Raw genomic sequence first — 22,015 nt, 5'->3', positions numbered from 1 at the left:
GTTCTGGCAGAGACAGGACTTGCCTCCCATCTGCTTGACTCCAAAGAAGAAGGGAAGTCACGTGGAGTAGGTCAGGGTGGGGCTGGGTGCTCCTGGGAAGGACTGAATGAGCATTGCAGTATTTGTGACCCTTCCACCTCCTGAAGGGGACCCAGTCCAGGGCAATGGGAATCCTGACGAAGGGCAGGGGCCAATCCTGCAGCAGGTGGGGAGACTCCAGCTCCTACTCCAGAAAGGCTCTCAGGGAAATCCTAGCTCAGCATTTCAATATTTTCTTTAAACTGCTGACACTTCTTCAAATGAAACCTGCAGCTTAGCTCGGAGCCGCTGAAGTGTGTGGGTACTGGGATCAAAGGGGACCAGCAGTCCAGCTGTCCCTTCTTCCCACGCTTAGGAAGCCCCAAGGAGCAATTCAAAGCCCTCCCCAGAACTGTTGAAAACCACAGGCCCAGGCCAACCATTTTCCAGATGAGGAGACTGAGGCTTAGGGAAGGACAGCGCCTGCCCAAAGACACCAGCCAAGCCAGGGCGAGCTGGATGCTGCTCTCAGACTCCAGGGATGGAAATGGCCACTTCTCAGGGGTCTAGCTTAGTCACTACAGGAACTTCCAGCAAGCACCTGGCCCCAGGCAGGCACGGGGGAGATCCGGTGTCACCGCCTGTGGGCCACTGGGCGTAGTCAGGCTGCACCCCGAGCGGTGTGATAAGTGTGGTACTGAGATGGGCAGGCGGTCCACGGACCGTGGCCCTCGGAGCCTCGTCATCACGGAGGCGGCAGGAGGAGGCCAGTGCAGGTCCAGGACGTCCTGTGCTCAGGGGCACCTGCAGACATGGCCCTCAGCCCTGGGACCCATCTGCTGGACCAGCCCCCGTCCCACTGTGTGCAGGAGTAAAGTGAGATGAGTCCAGCATGATCTGCCCAAAGTCGCTGGTGAGTGCACGAAGGATAGGAAGGGACCAGGCCCTCAGGCGAAACCCGAGGCAGCTGCCAGCTCCCCGACCCAGAGTGGTGGGGAACTCCGACAACCACCACCTACCCCCGCCTCTAACATCCTGATGGCCCAGGGCCTGAACGCCTGTTGGGGATCTTAGCAGATTCCAGCTCCAAAATTCATGAAAATTCAATCCTCTATAATATCTCTAGGTTTATTTTTATATAAAAATAACAGTTTTCCCTAAATTTTTGCCCCAGGAAAACATGCCATGATCACTATGCTGCTTTATGTACCCTCCTCCTAGCCCTTGTCAGGTTGGGCCAAAAGCTGCAGTCGCAGGGCTGCTGATACAGGCAAGGGGGCTGAGGGGAAGACGGCAGGACCAGAAGGGCAGGCGGGGCCCCCAGGCCCGGGTCGGCGTGACGGGTTGTTGAGCCTGCCTGAGCCAGCTTGGTGGCTGCTGGGGCCCTGGGTGCTGCCTTTACTGGTGGAGGTAGGCGTCCAGCCAGACGTCGCCAGACTTCTTCAGGGACCTAGGAGGCAGGGATGGGGGTGGGTGTTGGGACTCACTTGCAAGATACCAGCCCCCTCCCCCTAAAAGGATGAAAGTGAGCGGAGGCATCCCCATTGCCTTGAGTCCTCTTCCCCTGGGGCAGGCAGCTGAGTGGGGCTGCAGGGGTGGAGTGGGAGATGAGGCTACCCCCGCATGAACCAGTGTGGACTCTCGACCTGGAGTGGGGGCAAGGGGAGGGGCAGAGCCAAGGCCACGTCCAGGCACGAGCCAGAGCAGGCCTGCCTTGCTTTCCTCCAGCTCTGTCTTGCCTCCTTCTGCTGGGCCTTGTGACCCAGAGATTTGTAAGACCTGGCACCTGTCCACCAGGAGCCCGATGTCATGCAGAAGAGCCAGAAATATCAACAACTTGCTAGGAAACCCTGTGCCAGGTGTTCTAACGGGGCCAGGCTGAGTAGCCGGGGCTCAGAGGGTCGGGCCGGGAAGGGTCATGAAGGAGACGCAGGAGCCCAAACACCAGTAGAGAAGAAAGAAGGGCATCTGAGTAAAGGGAATAGCGAGTGCCAAGGCACAGAGGTGGACGAGCTCTGGCTGGGGCGTTTGACCTCTGTCCCCCACTGCCAAGGCTACCACTGGGCTGAGCCCGTCATCCTTCGCCAGAACAGCCGCAAGGACCTCTGCTCTGCTCTTTCTGCTTTGACTCTGACCCCGTTAACACATGCCCACTGTCAGGGCATCTTTCCAGAATCTAAGTTCTGCGTCTGCCTGCTCTGCTCAGCAGCTCTCCTGCCGCCAGTACCTGCCTCAGGGCCTTTGCACTGCTGTTCCCTTGCCCAGAATATTCTTTCCCCAGACGTTTCCATGGCCAGAGCTCTCCTCTCCTCCTCGTCTCTGCTCACTTGTCACCTCCTCAGTACCACCCACGCTGCCACCCGATTAAAAACTGCAACCCCTGCCTGGCACTCCCCAGCCCCTCTCCTGCCCCAACCCTTAGGTTTTGTGGTTTTGTTTTGTTTTTCACCAAAGCACTTCTCCCTTTCTCACATTTTCTATAATTTTGTTATTTTAACTGTTTATTTTCTGTTTCCTCTGCTAAGAGATCAGTGCCAGGAAGACGTGGATTTTGGCCTGTTTTCCTCACTGCTGTGTTCACACCTAGGACAGGGCCTGGGCCCATGGCAAGTGCACGGAAGGGAGGGAGGGCTGAGGACAGAAAGGCTGATGGGAAAGGCCTCGAATGCCATGTTAAACAGGGGTCCATGTGGGCTCAGACAAGGGACTGTCGGGGGCGAGGGAGGCAGGGGAGCCAGGGGAACCACCGTGAACAGAGGGTCCTTACCCAATGATGTCCACTAGGGCAGTGAGGAAGGGCTTCACCTCATAGTTCAGGCCGTGCTTGGCACATAGCGTCTTGACCAGCGGTGCCACCCGATGGTAGTTGTGCCTGGGCATTGTGGGGAAGAGGCTGCGGGGAGGGGAGAGCATGTGATGGCACCTGAGGTGGGGAGATGCCAGAGGGAGCACCACCCATCACCGTCCAGGCCCTGCTCACCACCTCTCCCAGGCTCACGTCTTAATCTCCCCGGGGAAAGACCCACTCCCACCCACTGGGCTCCAGGGCTTGCACTCACTGGTGCTCAATCTGGAAGTTGAGGTGCCCGCTGAACCAATCGATGAAGAGTGAAGTCTCCACATTGCAGGTGGCTGCCAGCTGCCAGGAGTGGGCAGGGCACAGGTGAGGGAGGACGGCACAGACCCCTGAACCTGGCAGCCCCATCAGGGCTCCTCCTAGCTGGGACCCCCCACACCCCCAAGAGATACCCCGACTGACCCAGCCCTTGCTGCTCACCTGAGAGCTGGCCCAATCCCGGTGCTTCTCGTGGCCGATCTCCTTGGGGATATGGTTCATCTGTGTGATCCACACGAACCAGTGGCTCTCTAGGACCCTGTGGGGAGAGGCTCAGACACTGCCCCATGTCCAGCTCACCACTTAGACCAGACCTGGGCCTCAGCTTCCTCATCTGTACCATGGGATCGCGGTGACCCCTCCCCCGCTGGTGTTTAAAGCAGCTGAGTGGAGCAGTCTGAGCCCAGAGCAGCCCTGCTCATGAGGGCAGATGTCCACAGGGCCACTGCCCCAGACCCGCCACCCCTGGGAGCCCGCCACTCTGGTGTCATGTGATTCTTCCACAACCCAGAGAGGAAGTCCTGCTATCCCCATTCTGCAGAAGGGGAAACAGAGCCTCTGAAGGTGGAGGGCTTTGGTCAGGGTCCCCTGCTGCTCACGTGTGACCTCCCCACTCCCTGCCATTCCAAACCTGGCCATACCTGACAGCCACAAAGAGGAGCAGTGCCCCAGTAAGGCCATAGAAAGGAATATAGGACAAGAAGAAGCGGGAGTAGAAGCTGGCAGCCCACAGCAAGTCCTGCAGAGGGTGGAAGAGAACAGAGATCTCAAAGGGGCCAGGAAGGGGAGCCAAGGTCATTCACCCCTCTGCTTGCTGTGCCTTGGAGCCCTGGACAGGTCACTGCCCCTCTCTAGGCCTCGGTTTTCTAAGCTAGGGAAAGGGACAGGGTCCTTGCCCTGCCAGCTGAGCAGAGGTGAAGGTACAATGGAGGGCCTGACAGGAGGGAAGCCCTGCCTGGGAGACAAATGCCTGGCAGAGGAGGCCCAGTGGATCCCCACCCCCAGGAAGCACGCTCGCTCCCTCCCTCCCTGCATGCACCACACTGCTGCATGCACACCTGTTTGTCTTCGTGGACAGGGGCTGCTCCCTGACACCCCACTGCCACCACAGCTGTATGCCCAGGGGACCTGAGCAGGATCCACTCACCATCCACTGCATGCACACCAGCATGTACGCCAGATTTTCCACCTCAAAGTTCACCAGGGTGAGCAGCGGTGGGCCGACTGCAAGGAGGGCATGAGAGGCTCAGCACAGGGGAGGGACACCGAGCAGGCTGGGCAGATGGAGTTGGATAGTGGGCCTGTTATTCTGGGAATGCCAGTGGGCCTTGGCGCTGCGCCCGGCCAGCTGGGATGACACCTCATCACCCACAAGGCCTGGTCCACATTCTTCCCTCAGCATCCAAGCCTCTCCAGGCTGGCCCTCACTTCACTGCCTCCTGCGTCTCTTCTGCAGTGTGGGGCCAGCATTACATGTCCCCACCCTTGAATCCTGTCCACCCCAACAATTGCTCAAAAGCTCTGGGCCTCTGGACTGCCCTGCTGTGAGGGCAGGAAGAAATCCTGAAAGCTCCAGGCAAGGCTGTGACTACCTTTGGCCGAAAGGCACACTAGGCAGAGGGACCGGCTGGGGCAAAGGCTGGCAACGGGACACAGCACAGGCTGCAGGCTGGGGTGGCAGAGCAGGGGCTGGGAGAGGCTTGAAGGTGCCATGCTGAGGGATGGTTAACAAGTGCCCCTTCCCCGGAAGGTGATGGACGCTGCCCAGTGTCAGCATGCATGGGGGCAGATGGTGCAGGCTCAGGTGTGGTCCCCACCCCAGCCAGGTCCCTACCAGTGCGGGGGCAAAGGGCCACTCACTCAGGAAGAAGTACAGATGCTGGTGATTGTAGGGTAGGTATCTGCGTTTCTTCCTGCCATACTGTGGAGACAGGTGGAGGCTGGAGGGGTGGGGGGTAGCTCTCCAGGCCCCCCTCCTCCCAGGCAGGGGCAGGGGGCTGGCTGGAGCCAAACTGGGCCCATTGTCACCAGCAGGCTGGGAAGGGGGGAAGGGGTTCCTCTGGGGCAGGAGCTCAGCCTGGAACTAGAGTGGAGGGCTTGGTTAGGGGCTGGGGCTGGGCCATACTGGGGGGCTTCAGGAGCTACCAGGCCCCCCTCAGCTGTGAGCCCAGCCTGTGTGCCCACATCCTCCCCATGTACCTCAATGGACGACTCCCCCAGGAGGAAGACGGGTGCCACAGTCACATCTGGGTCTTTGTGGAAAATGTTGGGCTTGGCGTGGTGCTGGAAATGGCGGAAGTTCCACCAGTGGGCGGAGAAGCCCTGGACGGGAGGAGGCGGCTGTCAGGGGTGGGGCCAGGCTGTGTCCACCTCTCTGTGCCGGCAGACCCAGCGCGTTAGCCCCTGGCTGCCCACCGCCCACCCCACCCTCACCTTTAGCTGTCCCATCACAAACTGCTGGGCCATGTGGTTCCACCAGGACTTCCTGAAGACAGAGGTGTGGCCCAGGTCATGTTGCAGACACCAGCTCTGAGCCTGGAGAGAAAGGCAGGCTCAGGAGCCCTGGCATCTGGACTCTGGCCATGGCCATGGGGGAGGGTGCTGCTTCCTGGGGGCCCAGTGAGCCCTCCCAGCTCCCGGGGCACACCCACAGCTACTGCTCCATTTTAAGACCCTGTGCTCAAGCTTCCTCTTTTGACGGAACACTTGAGTTTCAGGTTGAGGGGCCAGCACGCTGCGTGGAGCTGTGGGGCAGCAGCGCTCTGGTTCACTGCTCTGTGCTCACTCAGGGTTAAGTAAGGAACTTGTCAGCTCACTTAAAATGCTGCATGACCCCCAGACACACGCTTTATGGGGCCTCTGGCTGGTCGTTCATTCGTTCATTTGTTTGTTCATTCATTCAGCAAATGTATGTCCAGAGTGTCCGCATGTGCCAGGCCCTGCGTCTGTTGGACAGGTTAGGGGGCTGCAAGGCAGTGCTAGGGTCACCTGGGAGATGGCCAGGATGAGGGCAGCGAGGGTGCTGGGCACCCAGCCGGGGCCGAAGAGGTAGATGATGAGCCAGGCGAGCACCTCCATGGCCAGGATGTGGCCCAGCAGAAGAGCGAAGAAGGTGGGCTTGGCCTCGAACAGCTTCATGTCTTCGGCTGCCTGGCGCAGGGCGCGGAAGTCCTCGACCAGCTGGGCCTGCCGTGGGGAGTGGCCAGTCAGCCAAGGACACAAGGCTCCAGTTGTCCGCGGAAGCCCCCCACAGCCCCTGACAGGCCCAAGGGGTGTGGCCAAAGGGGACAGAGGGACAAGAACACCTGGCTTGGGGTGTGAACTAGTTTGCTGCCTGGTGGCGAAGGCTCTCCCGCAAAAGGTCGGGGGTACGTGAGAAGCAGAGAAAGCTGGAGCGGGCAAAAAAACTCTTAGAGCTCAGCTCATCAAAGTTGTCATCGTAGATGGGGATGCTGGGCCCAGAGCAGGGAAGGGCTCACCTGGGGACAAGTGCTGGCCCTGCCAGAACTGGGGCCTGGGACCCTCGCAGGCATCCCTAGAGCTCTGCCTACAACTGCCTGCTCAGGAAGGGATGGCAAACCAGCCTTGGCCCTGGGTCCCCTTGGGGTAGTACAGATGGAGCTGCTACTGGCAATGCCCTCCGTCCCCTTCAGGGATGGCTCAGCCTCCACCAGGGCCCTGCTCACATCCTGGGGTCCATCCTGGCTGGGCTCCTCCGGGGCCAGCTCTCCAATCAGCAGTGGCTGCAGGAACTTGCGTACAAAATTGAGGTCCTGGTGGAAGGCGTGGAAGGCATCCTGAGGGAGAGCAGACAGTCAGGTGGGCAGACAGACAAACAGCTGGAGCAGCACCCAGAGTCAGCAGGTAGAGACAAGGTGGAAGGACTGCTGATGGAAAGGCAGAGCAGACAGACAGATGGACGCAGAGTAAGTTGGTTGTTCAGCAATCATAGAAATAGGACCACATGGGTCAGCCTTGCCCAGGAGCCTGCCATGGTCCTCCCCAGGCTCTGAGTGCCCTGCCAGGCACCCTTCGCCAGCCAGTCCCCAGCTGTTTCACCCAGTACAGGGGGCCCTTCTCCAAACCTGGCTGGGTATATATATAAACATCTGGATTTGCAAAAAGGCCTCCCTGGAAGGCTCTGATGTCTTCCATGACAGGGTTCAACGTTTCCAAAATATAAAAAGAAATCTCTGGAAAGCTTTCTTGAAATCGTATGTTTTTCTACTGCATATAAAGTGAGATTTGAGTCACAAATGTCCCATGTAAGGGCTTTTACAAATACAAGCAATAGGTAATGTGAGGGTGGGAAAACTTGTCATTGGAGACCACGGGGCCACCGGGAGAAAAAAAATCAGTCGAGGACCATACTGAGTTCTTAGGGGGTTGCGAGGAAGATACTCTAATAGTTAAACTCACCTGGTTTTAAAAGCAGGAGCGGAAAATGTAAGTTTTTTTAAAAGTAAATGAAATAATCTACCATTCTCTGTAATAGCCGGGGTAGGGGTGGTGTGCAATATAGGAGAGAGGGTTAGAGGAAGAAAGAGACAAGAAGAAAGACAGAGGGCTGGGGAAAGACACCAGCCAGGAAGTGGCTGGGGCAGTTCTGAAGTGTTATGAAACCTGAACTTCACACCTGGCGCTCACTGAGTCTTCCCCATCGAGTCTTGGTGTAATTGGCTCATTACTCTTCATTACTGGCTCAAACTGATGTCTATCCTTGGGCTTTCGGAGGCTCTGTCTGAAGGAGCTAGCCAGTCACCCAGCAGCCCGCTCAGAAGGAGCAGTGACGAGAATGGCGGTGTCCCTGTGGGCCAGGGGACGGTGACTATCGGCTGCTAAAGGAAACACCTTTGAAGAAGGCTTACTACGAACGGGGCCCCCTATTGTCCTCTCAGTAATGAGCCTACCAGATTCTGGTGAGTGTTGTTAAAACACAAGCGATAGCTCGACTCCTGTACTTACTGCCAGACATCCCACCCAGTCCTGGGGGCAGGAAGCAGCTTAGGCAGCCCCCAGCCTCCACTTAGAGACCACACCTGCAGGAGCCGATGTCTTCCATGTCGCCTGCTCTCTTACTGACCCAGGGCAGCCTGGGGACCAGTGAGACTGGGAGGGTGAGGCTTCTGGAATAAACCAGGCCCTTGGGAAGGCTGACTTGGGAGCCCTCCCGGGAATTCCTAACAGGGAAGGGAGCTGTGGAAGTGCAGCTCTCCTCTCCTGGAAGAAGCTTGACTGAGGGGCAACACACCTGGGAGGGAAGGGGCTGGGAAGGAGGGTGGCCCTACAGAAACTGCTGGGGCCCTGGCCTTCTGGCCCTGCTGGGGAGTGGGTTGGGAGCTAGGGGAGAAGCCTGTTCTTGGGGCTCAGCTCACCCCATTCGCTGTGACTCTGAATGAGTCTGTTCTCCTGCCTGAACTCGGCAAATCCGGGAGGCAAATCTAGGGGGCAAGGTTCTAGGGCCATTTTGACTCTGGACTTCTAACTCGTTTTTTCCTTAGTTTTTTATTCGTAGTAAAACCGACATAAAATTTACCGTTTTAACAATTTGTTAAGCGTACAGTTCAGTGGCATGAAGTGTATTCCCATTGTTTTGTTTTGTTCCCCCTTCTTCTTCCGCCTCCCATCACCCTTCCCAGGTTCAAGCCGTTGTTTCTCAGTCTAGTTGTGTAGGACGCAGCTCCCTGGCCCATGGGGTGTTATGAGCCTTGCGCTCCCCCGGGCTGAGGCAGTCGGTCGCGAGTCGTCGCTTGGCCGCTCACGGCAGCGCTTGCCAGCTGCCGGCCACTCACAGCGGCACCCGTTAGCACAGGGCAGCCCACAGCCGCGCAGCTCCAGGGAGAGCTGTTGTTCACAATCTTAGCTGTAGAGGGCGCAGCTCACTGGCCCGTGTGGGAATCAAACCAGCCACCTCGGTGTCAGCAGCACAATGCTCTGACCACCTGAGCTACAGGGCCGGCCCTGTATTCTCATTGTTGGGCAACCACCACCAGCACCATCCATCTCCAGGCTTTTTCATCTTCCCAACTAAACTCTGTCCCTATTAAACACTACCTCCTCATCCCCCGCGCCCAGCCCCTGGCACCCCCAGACCTGCTTTCTGTTTCTATAAATGTGACTACTCTAGGGACCTCGTAGAAGAGGAATCAGACAATATTTGTCCTTTTTTTGACTGGTCACTTAGCATGATGTACTCAAGGTTCATCCGTGTTGTAGCCTGTGTCAGAATTTCCTTCATTTTTCAGGCCAAATGAGCACTGACTCTGATTCTCTCTCGTTTCTTCTGAAACGCCCTTGACAGCACGCGGAGCCCACACATGCACAGAAGCCCAGGGCACACTCACACGGACATGCCCAGAGTTGCATGTATGTCACGGAAATGCAGTCCACGTCTGATGTGTGTGCCTCCACGCATGCAGACACACCCACCACCGACCTCAGCAGACTCTCAGAAACACGCACATAGAGCCTACGTGAACATTCAGGCAGACACAGCCTCACGCGCATGGCCCGTACATAAATTCACAGAGCAGAACGCACATGCTGTGTCTACGACCCCAAGATTTCCTGTTTCCCACCCTTTCCTCTCTCCCATCCTGTCTGTTCTGGGCCACCACAGTGCCCAGCTGTCCCCCAGGTGCTCCAGGGCCATGCTCTTGAGCTAAGGAGCTGCAGGAACAGGTCGGCCTCCCAGACTCCTTTCCCTTGGTCCTAATTTACCTGGGCCAGGCCTGGGGGGGATGCACTGAGGGAGAGGACAAAGCCAGGCCCACTGGGGGACCTCCAACCAGGTCTATCCCTTGGAGTGACAAGGGGAGGTGTCACTCTCTCAGGGCCCCTGGCCAGGGCTGCAGCTGGTGGGAGGGGCCAGGCAGGGCAGTGGCAGGTCCTTGGAGAGCAGTGGGTCTCCTGGGGCTGGGCGGGCACCACTGAGCCTGTGCTTCCTGTACTCTCAGCATCAGCAAGGTGGGTTCGTGGCCTCAGACCAAAACCTGATGTACCCGCAGATAGCTTTTTCTGGAACACTGGCTGGGGCCATGTGACTTAGTCCTCTCTGGACCTCTGCTTAAGGAACCAGGGGTTGGGCAGAAGGATCAGAGAGGTTAAGCCACTTATCTAGCTTCATTTGATGGAGGTTGGATCAGAACCTGGTCTGACTGTACAACTGTGCTTGTGGCCACTTGGCAGTAGTCCCGGGGTGGCCACTCCTGGGCCAGAGGGGAGGCAATGACCTCCTAGGGGTCTGAGGGGTGGTCCTCACCATGAGGCTGGTCACTGTCCCAAGCAGCCAAGGACCAAGCTGCTGGGAGACTGGGCTGCGGGGAACAGCTGGTGTTTCTTGAGTCTCACTCACCTTCACCCACCCTGGTGCACTTGGAAGCACCCTCCGGGCGTGTGTGCAAACCCCATGACCCTCCCCCTCCTAACAAGTCGAAAGTGGTATTCAAGGTGTCCCACTGGGTCTTGGAACAGAGTTGGGTGAAAGTGCTGGAATAAAAATTGTGCCCCTAAATGTAAGCTGCTGGTGGCAGCGACAGGCTCTGTTCACAGCAGTGTCCTCAGAGCAGGGACTGGGGAGTAGTAAGTGGACAAGAACCAACCCTCCACAGCCCATGAGGCAGGGATATGAACCATTTTACTGGTAAGGGGATAGAGGCTCGGAGTGGTGGGGACACCTGCCCAGGTCACAGTGGCAGAACTGGGAATGGAACCCAGGTCCATCTTCTGTGATGCCCAGCCCCTCCCAGGATACAGCTACCATCCAGCCCTGCCTCGTCCTGGAAACCTTGGAGTGGCTTCTGCCCTCTCTCTCCAGGCCTGAGCTCGGTGCAGCCGCTGGTTAAGGGGCAGGAGTGGGGGTGCACTGGAGCCAGCCTGCCGGGGATGGAATCTGAGCCACCACTTAGGAGCTGGGCCATGAAGCCACAAAGATCACACCCCCTCTCCATTCTATATTTTTTTCGGCAGTAAATCAGGAACCACCAATGTCCAGATTGTAGGCCTCTGGGGGAGGACCTACTCAGTGCAGGTGGAACACTTAGAAGGGGCCTGGCGTCCAGCCAGTCCCACAGCCGAGCTCTGATCTCAGCCCCCCGGGCCTGACGTGCCTCCTCCTGAGTCCACTCAGATTTAGTGCCTGTGAAAGGTGGGACCTGCAGGCGTGACACGCAGTGACACGCTGTGGAGAGGGGAGTGCGGGTCCAGTCCTGGAGGACGGCTGATGGCCTCTTTCCACCCCCAGAGGCACAGTGGGGGCAGGGGAGCACTTCTGGCCACTCTCCAAAGAATAGGGAATGTTCCAGATCAGAAAGGGGGTAGAGCAGGGTTGCTAGGGTGGTCTAGGTCTGCTCCTTAAGCCTTTGCTGAGGAGGTGACAGTGAGTTGTGGAGATGGGGCGTGAGGGGGACATGCCTCCAAGGACACCCCAGGAATTCCTCCCTCCATCCCTCTCTCTCCCAGGTGGCAAGACATGTCCGGCACTCAGGTGCTCCTTCTTGTCCTCTCCCTGGCACTCCTCACAGGAGGCCAACATGGAAGCACTAGCACTATCCCCACTTTACAGATGGGGAAACCGAGGCACAAAGAAGCCGAAGGGCACACAGCTCTAAACATGGTACATGCAACTCTGGCCCATGCAGCAGAGCCCAACTCAAGGACAGATGCCCCCAGGAAGCCGCCTCTGTCCCCCAGCACCGCTGGTGTCCCTGGTAACAGGCCAGCACACATGTCAGGACCTCCTCCACCCAACACCTTTGGCTTCACAAGTGTCAGGGATCCAGCGGTGGCCCCGAAGAGGCCAGGCCCTCTGGTACTCTTCTCTCCACCACTAGGCTCTGACTCTTCCCAGCTGTTTCATGAGGAACCCATGGCTGCTTGGGACCCTTGGGAAGAAAAGGGAGGGCTGCCCACGTGCTTAGGCCACTAGCACCGCTACCTCTGCACACTGTGTTCCTGCTCAGTGCCAGACAGTCCTCCTCCAGGGAGGGAGCAGGCCACTGCAGCTCCCCTGGAAAGGACTCAGGGAACATTGCAGAAAATGCCTACAGCGACCAGAGAGGTCACACATCACACAGAGTGGACATTAGGCAACAGGGCTTTCAGGGCAGCCAGAGGCCAGCGTGGTGGTTGGAAGCAGAGTGTGGGTTCTGGAGACAGTCTCTGGAGCCAGTCTTCTGCATTCATAGCCAGTCCTCTCTGCAGCCCCACCCTCACTCCAGAGCCTCCCCAATTCCCACCCAGACACAAACTCCACCCTCCAAGCCTAAGGCCCTGCCATTCAAGGGCCCCAAGAAGGTCCCTTTATATCATTCATATTCAGCCTCAGTCTCTTTATCTGCAAAATGGGCTTACACTAGTACCTGCCTCATAGGTTGTTGCCTGAAGGCCACACTGAGCTAAATCCCAATGGCTCCCGCTGGTGCACCTGGACCACAGCATCTTTTGCCCGCTGCCCTGGCCACACCTGCCCTTCAGGCCCAGGTGAATGCCACCTCTTCTGAGTGGCCTCCCCTGGGGGCCTTACCCCTTCCCCTTAGGGATCCTTTTAAATCTATATCAGATCCCCTGGTTTCTCTGCTCTGCCCTGCCAGCCCCCCTTGGAATAAAACCAAAGTCCTGTTTCCAAGGACACAGACGCCCAGCAGGAGCAGCCCCTGCTACCTCTGGACCTCACTACCTGCCCTTCTCCCCATTGCTCTACTCCAGCCACGCAGCCAGCCTTGCTGTTCCTTGAATGCACAGAGCAGGGTCCTACCTCCGAGCCTTTGCTCTAGCTGGTCCCTCTGCCACTGAATATCTGCTGATGGGTTTAATGATCCAATAATAAAAGAATGAATGGGTGGAATAAACAGCTAAGTTGCAGTACAGCATGTGGTCCAGAGCATGGGCTGTGGGTTCAAATCCCAGACCTATCTTTTAATTTAAAGTCACTTTGCCTCTCTGAGCCTGTTTTCTCACCTGCAAAATATATACTACTGCAATATATATACTATTGGAATAATAACAATAGTACCTGCCTCATAGGGGCATCTTGAGGATTAAAAGTATTTATAAATCTGACTTCGGAGCCTGGCACATAGTGGGTGCTCGGAGCCTGGCACATAGTGGGTGCTCAGCGCCTGGCCCTGATATACTTCTGACCAGCAGTGGCCGGGCCTCGCCCCCCCTGGCTGGCTCCACTCGCCTCAGGCCGCCTATGACTCTTAGACAAACCTGGCCCAGGGCCCAGAGCATTCTCCCCAGGGTACCGGCTTTGTATCCCAGGATGGCCACAGGCTGACTTAATGGCACAGGAACTCTGGGAATTTCCTGGCAGGAAGGCTTCTGTTGCCTGGACATGAGAACAGCTGATGGGCAGCCAGGGCTGGTGGAGGTGGCTGCAGGAACACAGCCCTAACAAGATGGATGCCCCACCCCAACCTGTGCTCTGGGGCCTAGGATGGGATGCCTGGGATCTGGGCTCGACCACAGAGGGCACTGGGCTGGTCCAATCCCTGGTCTGCCCTATGGGCCCATCACGGACAGACCGGGGCACCCCACCCCCAGCCATCTCATAATCCCTTTGGCCTGAACGGTCTAGGTATTTCTGGCAACTCCAGTCCAGTGTTTGGGGCCTTGAGGAAACTGAGATGGCCTAATGCAACTCCTTCCTATTATGGACAAAGGTAGAACCAGAGAAGGTCACTCAGCAAAGGGGTGGCTATGCCGTGGCCGTCCCAACACACTTCACAGGTTGCAGGGCACAACCACACTTATCACCAGCAACATGTACTGACCAAGAATGATGACATGGCAGCCTTGAGGCCACAGAGTTGAGAAGGCCCGGTTCTGCTCTCAGCTGGCTCACTGTCTGGCTCAGCTCTCCCCACTTTACAGATAAGGAAACTGAGGATCAGAGGAATGACATGCCTGATTCCAAGTCACTCAGAGCCTCCAATGGCCAAGCCATGACCTAGCCCTAGAGAACAAACAGATTGCCTTTTGAATACAAGAACCAGATCTTACTGGTGATGTATCAATGAGAAAACCATCAGATGGAGGTTTCAGGGATGAGAGCTAGCTGTATGATGGTGTTCCCACATGGAAGGGTCCCTAACACAGGTCTGGGCACCAAGGAGGAAAAAGCAGTTAACGAATGCTCTCCTTTGTCCTCCTCAAGCCTGCCTCCACCCTGTCCTAGGTCAGAGGAGAAAAGGCCAGAGGAGACACTCATAGGATTCTCCAGGGGTGGCCAGGGCTTAGCCAGGCGCTGTGGTACCTCATACTCCCCATACCCTGGCAGAAGTGCATACACTTACAATCACACACAGAGATGTGTGCAGCGTTCACACATATATAGGCCTATACATGTTTACACACTCATTGGCCCACGGTCAGCTTCAACTCCATGGCCACCGCCCAGCCCCTCCGCACCTACGGACAAGGCTTTCTATCAGTTTCTAGAATTTTAGGAGGCTTCTAACCCTAACCCCTCAGCTTCCTGGGGTGGAAATAGGGAAGAAAGACCTTTTTCCTCTAAAAGAGTCTTGCAAAGATTGCCCAATCCATGGGAGAAGGCAGAGAGCACGTGGCCTGGCAACAAAGACACTGACCCTCCTGGGACCGGACACATCTCTTTTGCTGCCTAAAGTTCTGCTAGTTAGGGATTCATCCCCTGGAATCTTTAAGACCTCCCAGTACCCAGTGCAGCCAAACTAGAATTTTGGATGGTCAAGGACAGAGCATTGTGGCCCCAACTCTTTATCTTCCCAATGGGGGACTGCGGGAAAGGGGTGGGACTCCCCATAGTCTGCTCCACTGGGCTCCAGCCAGACTGTCCCACTGGACCAGGCCACATCCATCCCTCCTTGACCAAGACACGTCTAGACATGGGCTGGGAAGGGAAAACTGGGTCCCCAAGGGCCAGCCTGTTCCTGGGGTGACTGTGCTTCCCAAAGGGGCCCACCCAGCCTGGCTGGCAATGTTCTCCCATATGCAGCTGCCAGCCCAGGAGAGGTGAGTCACTGACCCTCATTGCTCTGTACAGCAGCTCTTAGGCAAGCCACATACCTCTGCGCCCTGCCCAACCTTTGTGCCCAGCCCCCAGCCTCTGATGGCACATCCTTACCTAGTCCCTGGGGACCCCGCCCTACCCCTGGCAGCAAGCACCCAGCATGAGGGACCTAGTCTGGGGGACCCAGAACTAAGAGGAGGAACCTCAGAACAACAAGCAGAGCCCTCTTCTAGGCCTGGCTCTTTCTGCCATGACACACCCACCTCTGAGAGCCCCTTCCTCCAGCACAGAACCACTCCAGCCCAGCCCTGGGCCACTGCCCAATGTGCAGTCCTCCATGTAGGGCCCTGGCCTCCTTACCCCCCATCAGGCCCTGCCTAGTCCAACCCAACTCAGGATCCAAGGCCGGGAGGTCAAAGGTCAGCGAGAGTAGGAAAGATGCTAAGGTCCCGCAGGCGAAGCTGGGCACTGAGCTCACGATTAGGCCCCAGCGAACGCCAGGCTCCACCCCGCCGGCGGTGGGCTTCCTTACCGTGGCGTCCTCAGCGCCGTGGTGGCCGATGAGGCGGCTGCCCCCCGGGTGCCGCTGTGCCCAGCGGCTGATGTCGTAGACGCGGCGCTCGATGACCAGCCACTTGTCGCCCGGCAGGTTGTGCGGGCGGATCTGCTCCCAGCAGAAAGTGGGCAGCGGCGCCGCAAGCTGCGCGGGCCCCTCGCGCGGCCCCGGTCCCCCGCCGGGCTCCCCGACACCGCCCATGGCTGCGTGCAAAAGTCCTCGAGCACCCGAGACCTTTCTAAGGTCCCCGCGAGACACCGAGGGGAATGAGGTGGCCTTCTCGGGGGCTTTCTCCGCTGCCACCCGCTCCTCTGCTGCTCCGCCCCACCGCTGCGGCCGCCGTACGAGCTTGCGCCGCCAGGCTCTACTCTCGGCGCAGAACTTTCCTCCCTTATAACCGCGCCGGCAGCTCGCCCGCTACCCGCCCCCGTCCCGGGCCCGGCCACCCGCCCCGCGCTCCAATCCCTGTGCAGCGCCCCGACGCCCATTGGCTGCGCGGCGCTACGGCCGCCGGGGAGGGCGGTGTCGAGGCGGGCTCGCCCCGCCCCCGAGGTCCGCGGCCACCACGCCCGGCCCTGCCCAGGGCTCTGTCCGCTAGCGAGCTACGGACTCTGCGGGGCGGGGGTGGGGCGGGGGCGGGACGGGGACAAACACCCACGGCCGGTGTCCGCTGCGCCCTCTGGGGGCCCACGTCTGCTCCCGGCGGGCCTGGAATAACCATTTGCGAATAAGCTTCCTGCCACGCGTCCTGGGACGTTAAATCCTGAGCACACAGAGCTGGGGAGGCTACCTCCAGGTGACCGTAAACAGCTTTCAAACAATGGGCCCCCAACGTCTGCGTAGCCAGGCCGCCGTCAGGGCTGAGAGACTGGTCCAGTTCCCCGTCCAAGCGGGGCATCTGTGAGGGCTGGTGGTCCTTCCGCTGTCCCTTGTAAGGCTGGGGATATCTATCGAAGGGTGGCCACTGGGGCGAAAGGGATGTAGGGGCACCGGAGTCTGTAGTGGGGTGCTGCCATTCACGGGGGGGAGGGGGGACTGAGCTAGGTGACTTGCTTCTAACGGTCCCCCCCACCCCAATTTTTACTTAATCTCAAATTCTTTTGAGTGTATGTTGCTTCCTAAATTACTTTGTATTTCTTTGAGATAAAGAGCTCTGTTCCTAAAAGTTAAGAGTTCACATCCAACACGAATGAAATCAGGCTAAGGTTATATGCTTCAGGGCCCTGTGTGAAAATGAAGTGAAAAGCTTAAACCCCAGGACTTAAGATAGGGACTGCTGGGTCCACCCAGCAGGTCGGTTTCAGGGCAGAGAATTGCATGTCTAAAAAGTTCCCAGCTGATGCTGGCGTTCTGACTCAGGAATACCCTTTGAGAACTCTAAGTACAGTTGATCCTTGAACAACACGGGCTTGAACTGCGTGGGTCCACTTGTAGGTGGATTTTTTTTTTCTCGATAAATACATAGTAGGTCCTCCGTATTTCTGGGTTTCCCATCTGTGGATTCACTGGACTTCAGATGGAAGACAGTATTTTCTCTCTCAGCTTGGGAATCCAGGGTGCAGAGGTTGACCGTATGCTTTGTTCTATATATCATTTTATATAAGGGACTCCAGATTCCAAGGATTGTGGTATCTACAGGGGCCCTGGAACCAATCCCCTGAGGATACCAGGGGATAACCAAAGTTTTGGGGGAGTCAAAAGTCCTATGTGGATTTTCAACTGCGAGGGCATCCCCGCTCCTAATCCCAGTGTGGTTTAAGGGTCAACTGCATATTTTTCTGATATGTTCACATTTTTATCTCAGTCTAACAATTTGTAGGAAATCACTGTTGCTAATATTTGTGGGGTAGGCAGACCTGGGTGCAGAAGAAGGGCTGAGGTGGCCTCTGGTTTCTCCTTGGTACCAGGAGCACCTGCTTTGGTTACCAGGGCAACCGGAGAGGCTGTGAGGTCACCACAAGTGGGGCTGCCTGAGTCCTCTCCACTGAGGCATCCTCATACCCGCTCCCCAGCTTGTGTGTGTGTGTGTTTTGGGGGGGGGTGGTTAGAGGAGTGTGTCTGGCATTTGAGGCTGGAGGCCACTGCAGATCCCCCTGTCCCACCGTGTTCACATATGGGCACGAGGATGGAGGAGGTAGCCTTTTGGAGGAAATAAACCTCCTGCACCAAAATATAGAGCTACAGGCCAATGGTTGCTGAAGGTTGCTGTAGGGGGAGGGGTGGGAGATGGGTGAAAAAAAAATTTAAAAACTAAACAAAACCAAAAACTCCAGGGTGGTGGAGTCCATGCTGGCTGCCCTCTCCTTCCGGTGGATGTGGGTCAGCAAGAGAAGGAGTTGGGCACACCCCTGTCCACTGCAAATGCCTCTAAATGATGCAACTGCATAGTGTTTGTTGCATGAGTTCATCCACAAGTATAACTTTGCCCTGGAAAAATATATACACTTATGCCAAAAAAAAAAATGGATTAAAGTCCTAAACATAAGACCTGAAACCATAAAACTCCTTAAAGAAAACTTGGGGGAAAAGTTCCTTGACATTGGTCTTGGCAACAATGTTTTGGCTATGACACCAAAAGCACAAGCAACGAAAGCAAAAATTAATGAGTGGGACTACATGAAACTAAAAGGCTTCTGCACAGCAAAAGGAACAATCTACAGAATGAAACGTTAACCTATGGAATGGGAGAAAATATTGGCAAGTAATATATCTGATGAAAGGTTAATATCCAAATATATCTAAAGAACCCATACAACTCAATAGAAAAAAAGGAAAATCTGATTTTAAAATGGGCAAAGGAACTGAACAGACATTTTCCCAAAGAAGACATACAAATGGCCAACAGGTACATGAAAAGGTACTCAACATCAGCAATTATCAGGGAACTATAAATCAAAACCACAATGAGATATCACCTCATACCTCTTAGAATGTCTGTTATCAAAAAGACAAGGTAAGTGCTGGCAAGGATGGGGAGAAAAGGGAAACCTAGGTGCACTGTTGGTGGGAATGTAAATTAGTACAGCCGCTATAGAAAATAGTGTGGAGGTTCCTCAAAAATTAAGAATGGAACTAACTTATGACCCAGCAATGCCACGTCTGTGTAGATATTCAAAGGAAATGAAATCACTATCTGGAAGAGATATCTGTATGCCTATGTTCATTGCAGCAATATTTACAATAGGCAAGACAGGAAAACAACCTGAGTGTCCGTCAACAGAAGAATGGATAAAGATGTGATATATATATACATATATATATATATATAAATTTTCCTGGCCAAATAATATTATATATATATACATACATAACACTATATATATTATAATATATATACATATATAATATAATATAAACATATATAATATATACACATATATACTAATATATATTATATATACATATATAATATTATAACATATATACATATATAATATTACTTGGCCATGAAAAAAGAAGGATATCCTGTCATTTGTGACAACAAGGGTGAACCTGGAAGGGGCATTATGCTAAGTGGAATAAGTCAGGGAAAGACAAATACTGAATTCATAGAAACAGTAGAATGGTGTTTGCCAGGGGCTGAGGGGTGTGGGAAATGCAGAGATGTTGGTCAAAGGGTAAAAACTTTTCAGTTATAAGGTGAGTAAGTTCTGGGGATCTGATGTACAGCATGGTGATTACTGATAATACTATATTACATACTTGAAAGCTGCTAAGAGAGTAAATCTTAAATGTTCTCATCAAAAAAAACAAAAAAAATCCAACCCCTCCACAGGGGAACACAAACACAGCCCTCACTCCATGTTCAGGAGCGCTCAGGGGCTAGATGCTGACCCGTTGCCTTTCCTGGACGCTGGCCTGCTCTCAGCTCGTGTGTGCAACAGCTGGGGGTTGGGGTGAGTTAGGTCCTACACCGACCCCACCTGCCCTTGGGGAGATGAGAAGGATGACAGCCTGCACAGTGTTCCCCAGGAAGTAAAGCAAGGATGGGGCTTGGGGCCGTGCCACCTCTCCAGCCACTTTGTCCCAGCAGGAAGAGAGAGATGGTTGGGCCCTTCTGCCACCCGGAGTTGTGTTCCCATAAAATCTGAATTATCTCCTCCCCACAGCCAAACCAACAGCGTCCCACACCACTTCTCTGCAGGCCTTGGGGCCTTCAATAAGTCACTTTACCTCTCTGGGCTTCAATCCCGTGGATCTTGCAACTCTCCTAGAATCGGGGGAACTTGGGACTTCATTGTCCCCAAACCCCTGTCAGGGCAACAGAGCCCTCTCTGACCACTTGGAAAGGGAGAGGTACCACTTGACATTCCTGAGCTGCCACTGGGCCACTGCCAGAGTGTTGCATGTAGGGAGGAGGAAGGGGAACTAGCCAAAAGGGAGGGTCTGGCCAGCTGAAGCATTTTTTTTTTTTGGGTGGGGGGAACTTGAGGTTTGAAGGGAGTCCCTCAAACCACTCAAATACAGCCCTTGTCCCTGCTCCTGCTGGGCTTCTCCCTGCCATGAGCTGCCACACAAGCCTCTTGTTGGACATACTGAAGTCTCCACCTCTATAGAGCTACCAGCCACTGTCCTGGAGCCAAATGATGCTTGCGCAGGCCAGCGGGGCGTGGGCAAGAGGCATGGGCATGGCAGGGCCTACACAGGCAAATTTAGGAGAAAGCCCTGGGCCTCCCAGAAAGAGCAGTCACAAAGCCAGGCAGTGGCTGTGCAGCAGACACACAAAGCAGACTCAAGTCAGAGCCTTGGGACTTGGCCTTGAGTTAAAGCTCACCATCCTGGGAGCTTGGTTACGAGGCCCTGGACACTGCTCTTCTGTGAAGGCTGAGCTCTGGGGAGGCAAGGGCCACAGAATTACTCAAGAGCTGTGGCCCTACCACCCCCACACACAAGACTCTCCCTGAAGACACTGTGATGATATAGTAGAGCTCCTTTGACTGAATGCCCCTTAGTAAAAAGATGTCAAGCAGACGGCCAACCAGCACACGAAAACATGCTCAGCACCATTAATACAAATCAAAACCACAGTGAGCTATCACCTCACAGCCAATGGGAAGGCCGTTATCAAAAAGTAGCAACGTAACAAGCATTGACGAGAATGTGGAGAAACTGGAACCCTCGCACTCTGCTGGTGGGATTGTAAAAGGTCCAAAGACTATGGAAGACAGTCTGGAGGCTCCTCAAAAACATTAAAAATGGAATGACCATATCATCCAGTAATCCCACCTCTGGGTAAATATCCAATGGGATTGAAAGCAGGGTCTGAAATAGCTATCTGCACTCCCATGTTCATTGCAGCATTATTCACAATAGCCACAAGGTGGAAGAAACCTAATGTCCTTCGATGGATGGACAGATAAAACGTGGCATATGCATACAACGGAATATGTCATTCAGCCTTAAAAAGGAAATCCTGTCCTACGTTACCACGTGGATGACCCTTGAAGACATTATGTGAAGTAAAACAAGCCGGTCACAAAAGGACAAATACTGCCTGATTCCACTTATATAAAACATCTGAAGTAGTCAACTTCACAGAAACAAAAAGTACAATGGTGGTTGCCAGCAGTGCAGGAGGGGAGTTGTTTAATGGGTATAGCGTTCCAGATTTGCCAGATGAAAAAAGTTCGGGCATCTGTTTCACGACAATGTGAATGTACTTAACACTACTGAATTGTACACTTAAAAACGGTTATGATGGTTAACTTCCTGTGTTTTTAACCACAGTAAAATAAATGATAAAAAGAGAGGGGGGCTATAAAGGTCATTTAGTCCAAACTTCCCAACTCACAGGTGAAAAAACTGAGGCCCAGAGAGGAGCGACTTGCCCAGTGGCACAGCCCTGACAGAATCAAATCAGGACAGGTGTGGCAGATTGTGAAATGTGACTGCAGAATAACGCGTAAGGTCATGGCGGGGCACAGCTCAGGCTCAATGGCCACAATCCACGCTAGCTTTCAAGAGGTGGCTACGTGTGCCAGGGGCACTTAGAGAAACCCAAGTGAATTATCTAGAAAATTCACTTCAGAGGAACAACGCCTGTGTGGCTGATGTCAGCCAGCTCTCCCCTCCCAACTCCAAGACCGAAAGCCCTGAGCTCCTCCAGAGAGTTCCCACACCAAGCCAGCAGAGCCAGGTGGGGGCAGCTGTAAGGGGGTAAAAGTGTGGGGAACAAACCTAGATTCAAATCTACCTGAGCCTCAGTTTCTCCATCTCTGAAAAACAGAACGGCCTAATTCATTACCAGGCACATGGCAGGTGGTTAGTAAAAGGAGTCTAGGATGCTGGTTAATACTGTGGGCTCTGGAACTGGGCTCATTCATTCATGTCCTTC

General features: G+C 55.0%; 1 protein-coding gene across 1 annotated transcript; it reads right to left on the bottom strand.

The window, feature by feature from the left end:
- Window positions 1–1,130: 1,130 nt before the first annotated feature.
- On the bottom strand, window positions 1,131–16,066 carry FADS3 (fatty acid desaturase 3). Its single transcript, XM_033120400.1, has 12 exons — window positions 15,658–16,066; window positions 6,820–6,930; window positions 6,122–6,319; window positions 5,567–5,668; window positions 5,333–5,455; window positions 4,994–5,054; window positions 4,281–4,357; window positions 3,775–3,872; window positions 3,296–3,392; window positions 3,078–3,157; window positions 2,786–2,911; window positions 1,131–1,468 (listed from the first exon to the last, which is right to left on the bottom strand). Exons 1-12 carry the CDS (start codon window positions 15,880–15,882, stop codon window positions 1,417–1,419), a joined length of 1,350 nt encoding a protein of 449 aa, XP_032976291.1. The 5' UTR covers window positions 15,883–16,066; the 3' UTR covers window positions 1,131–1,416.
- Between the last annotated feature and the right edge of the window lie 5,949 nt (window positions 16,067–22,015).

Source organism: Rhinolophus ferrumequinum, chromosome 11 (genome assembly GCF_004115265.2).
Source record: "Rhinolophus ferrumequinum isolate MPI-CBG mRhiFer1 chromosome 11, mRhiFer1_v1.p, whole genome shotgun sequence".
NCBI lineage: Eukaryota > Metazoa > Chordata > Mammalia > Chiroptera > Rhinolophidae > Rhinolophus > Rhinolophus ferrumequinum.
The sequence above is the reverse complement of the archived record's forward strand: the minus strand, read 5'-3'. Positions and strand labels throughout refer to the sequence as shown.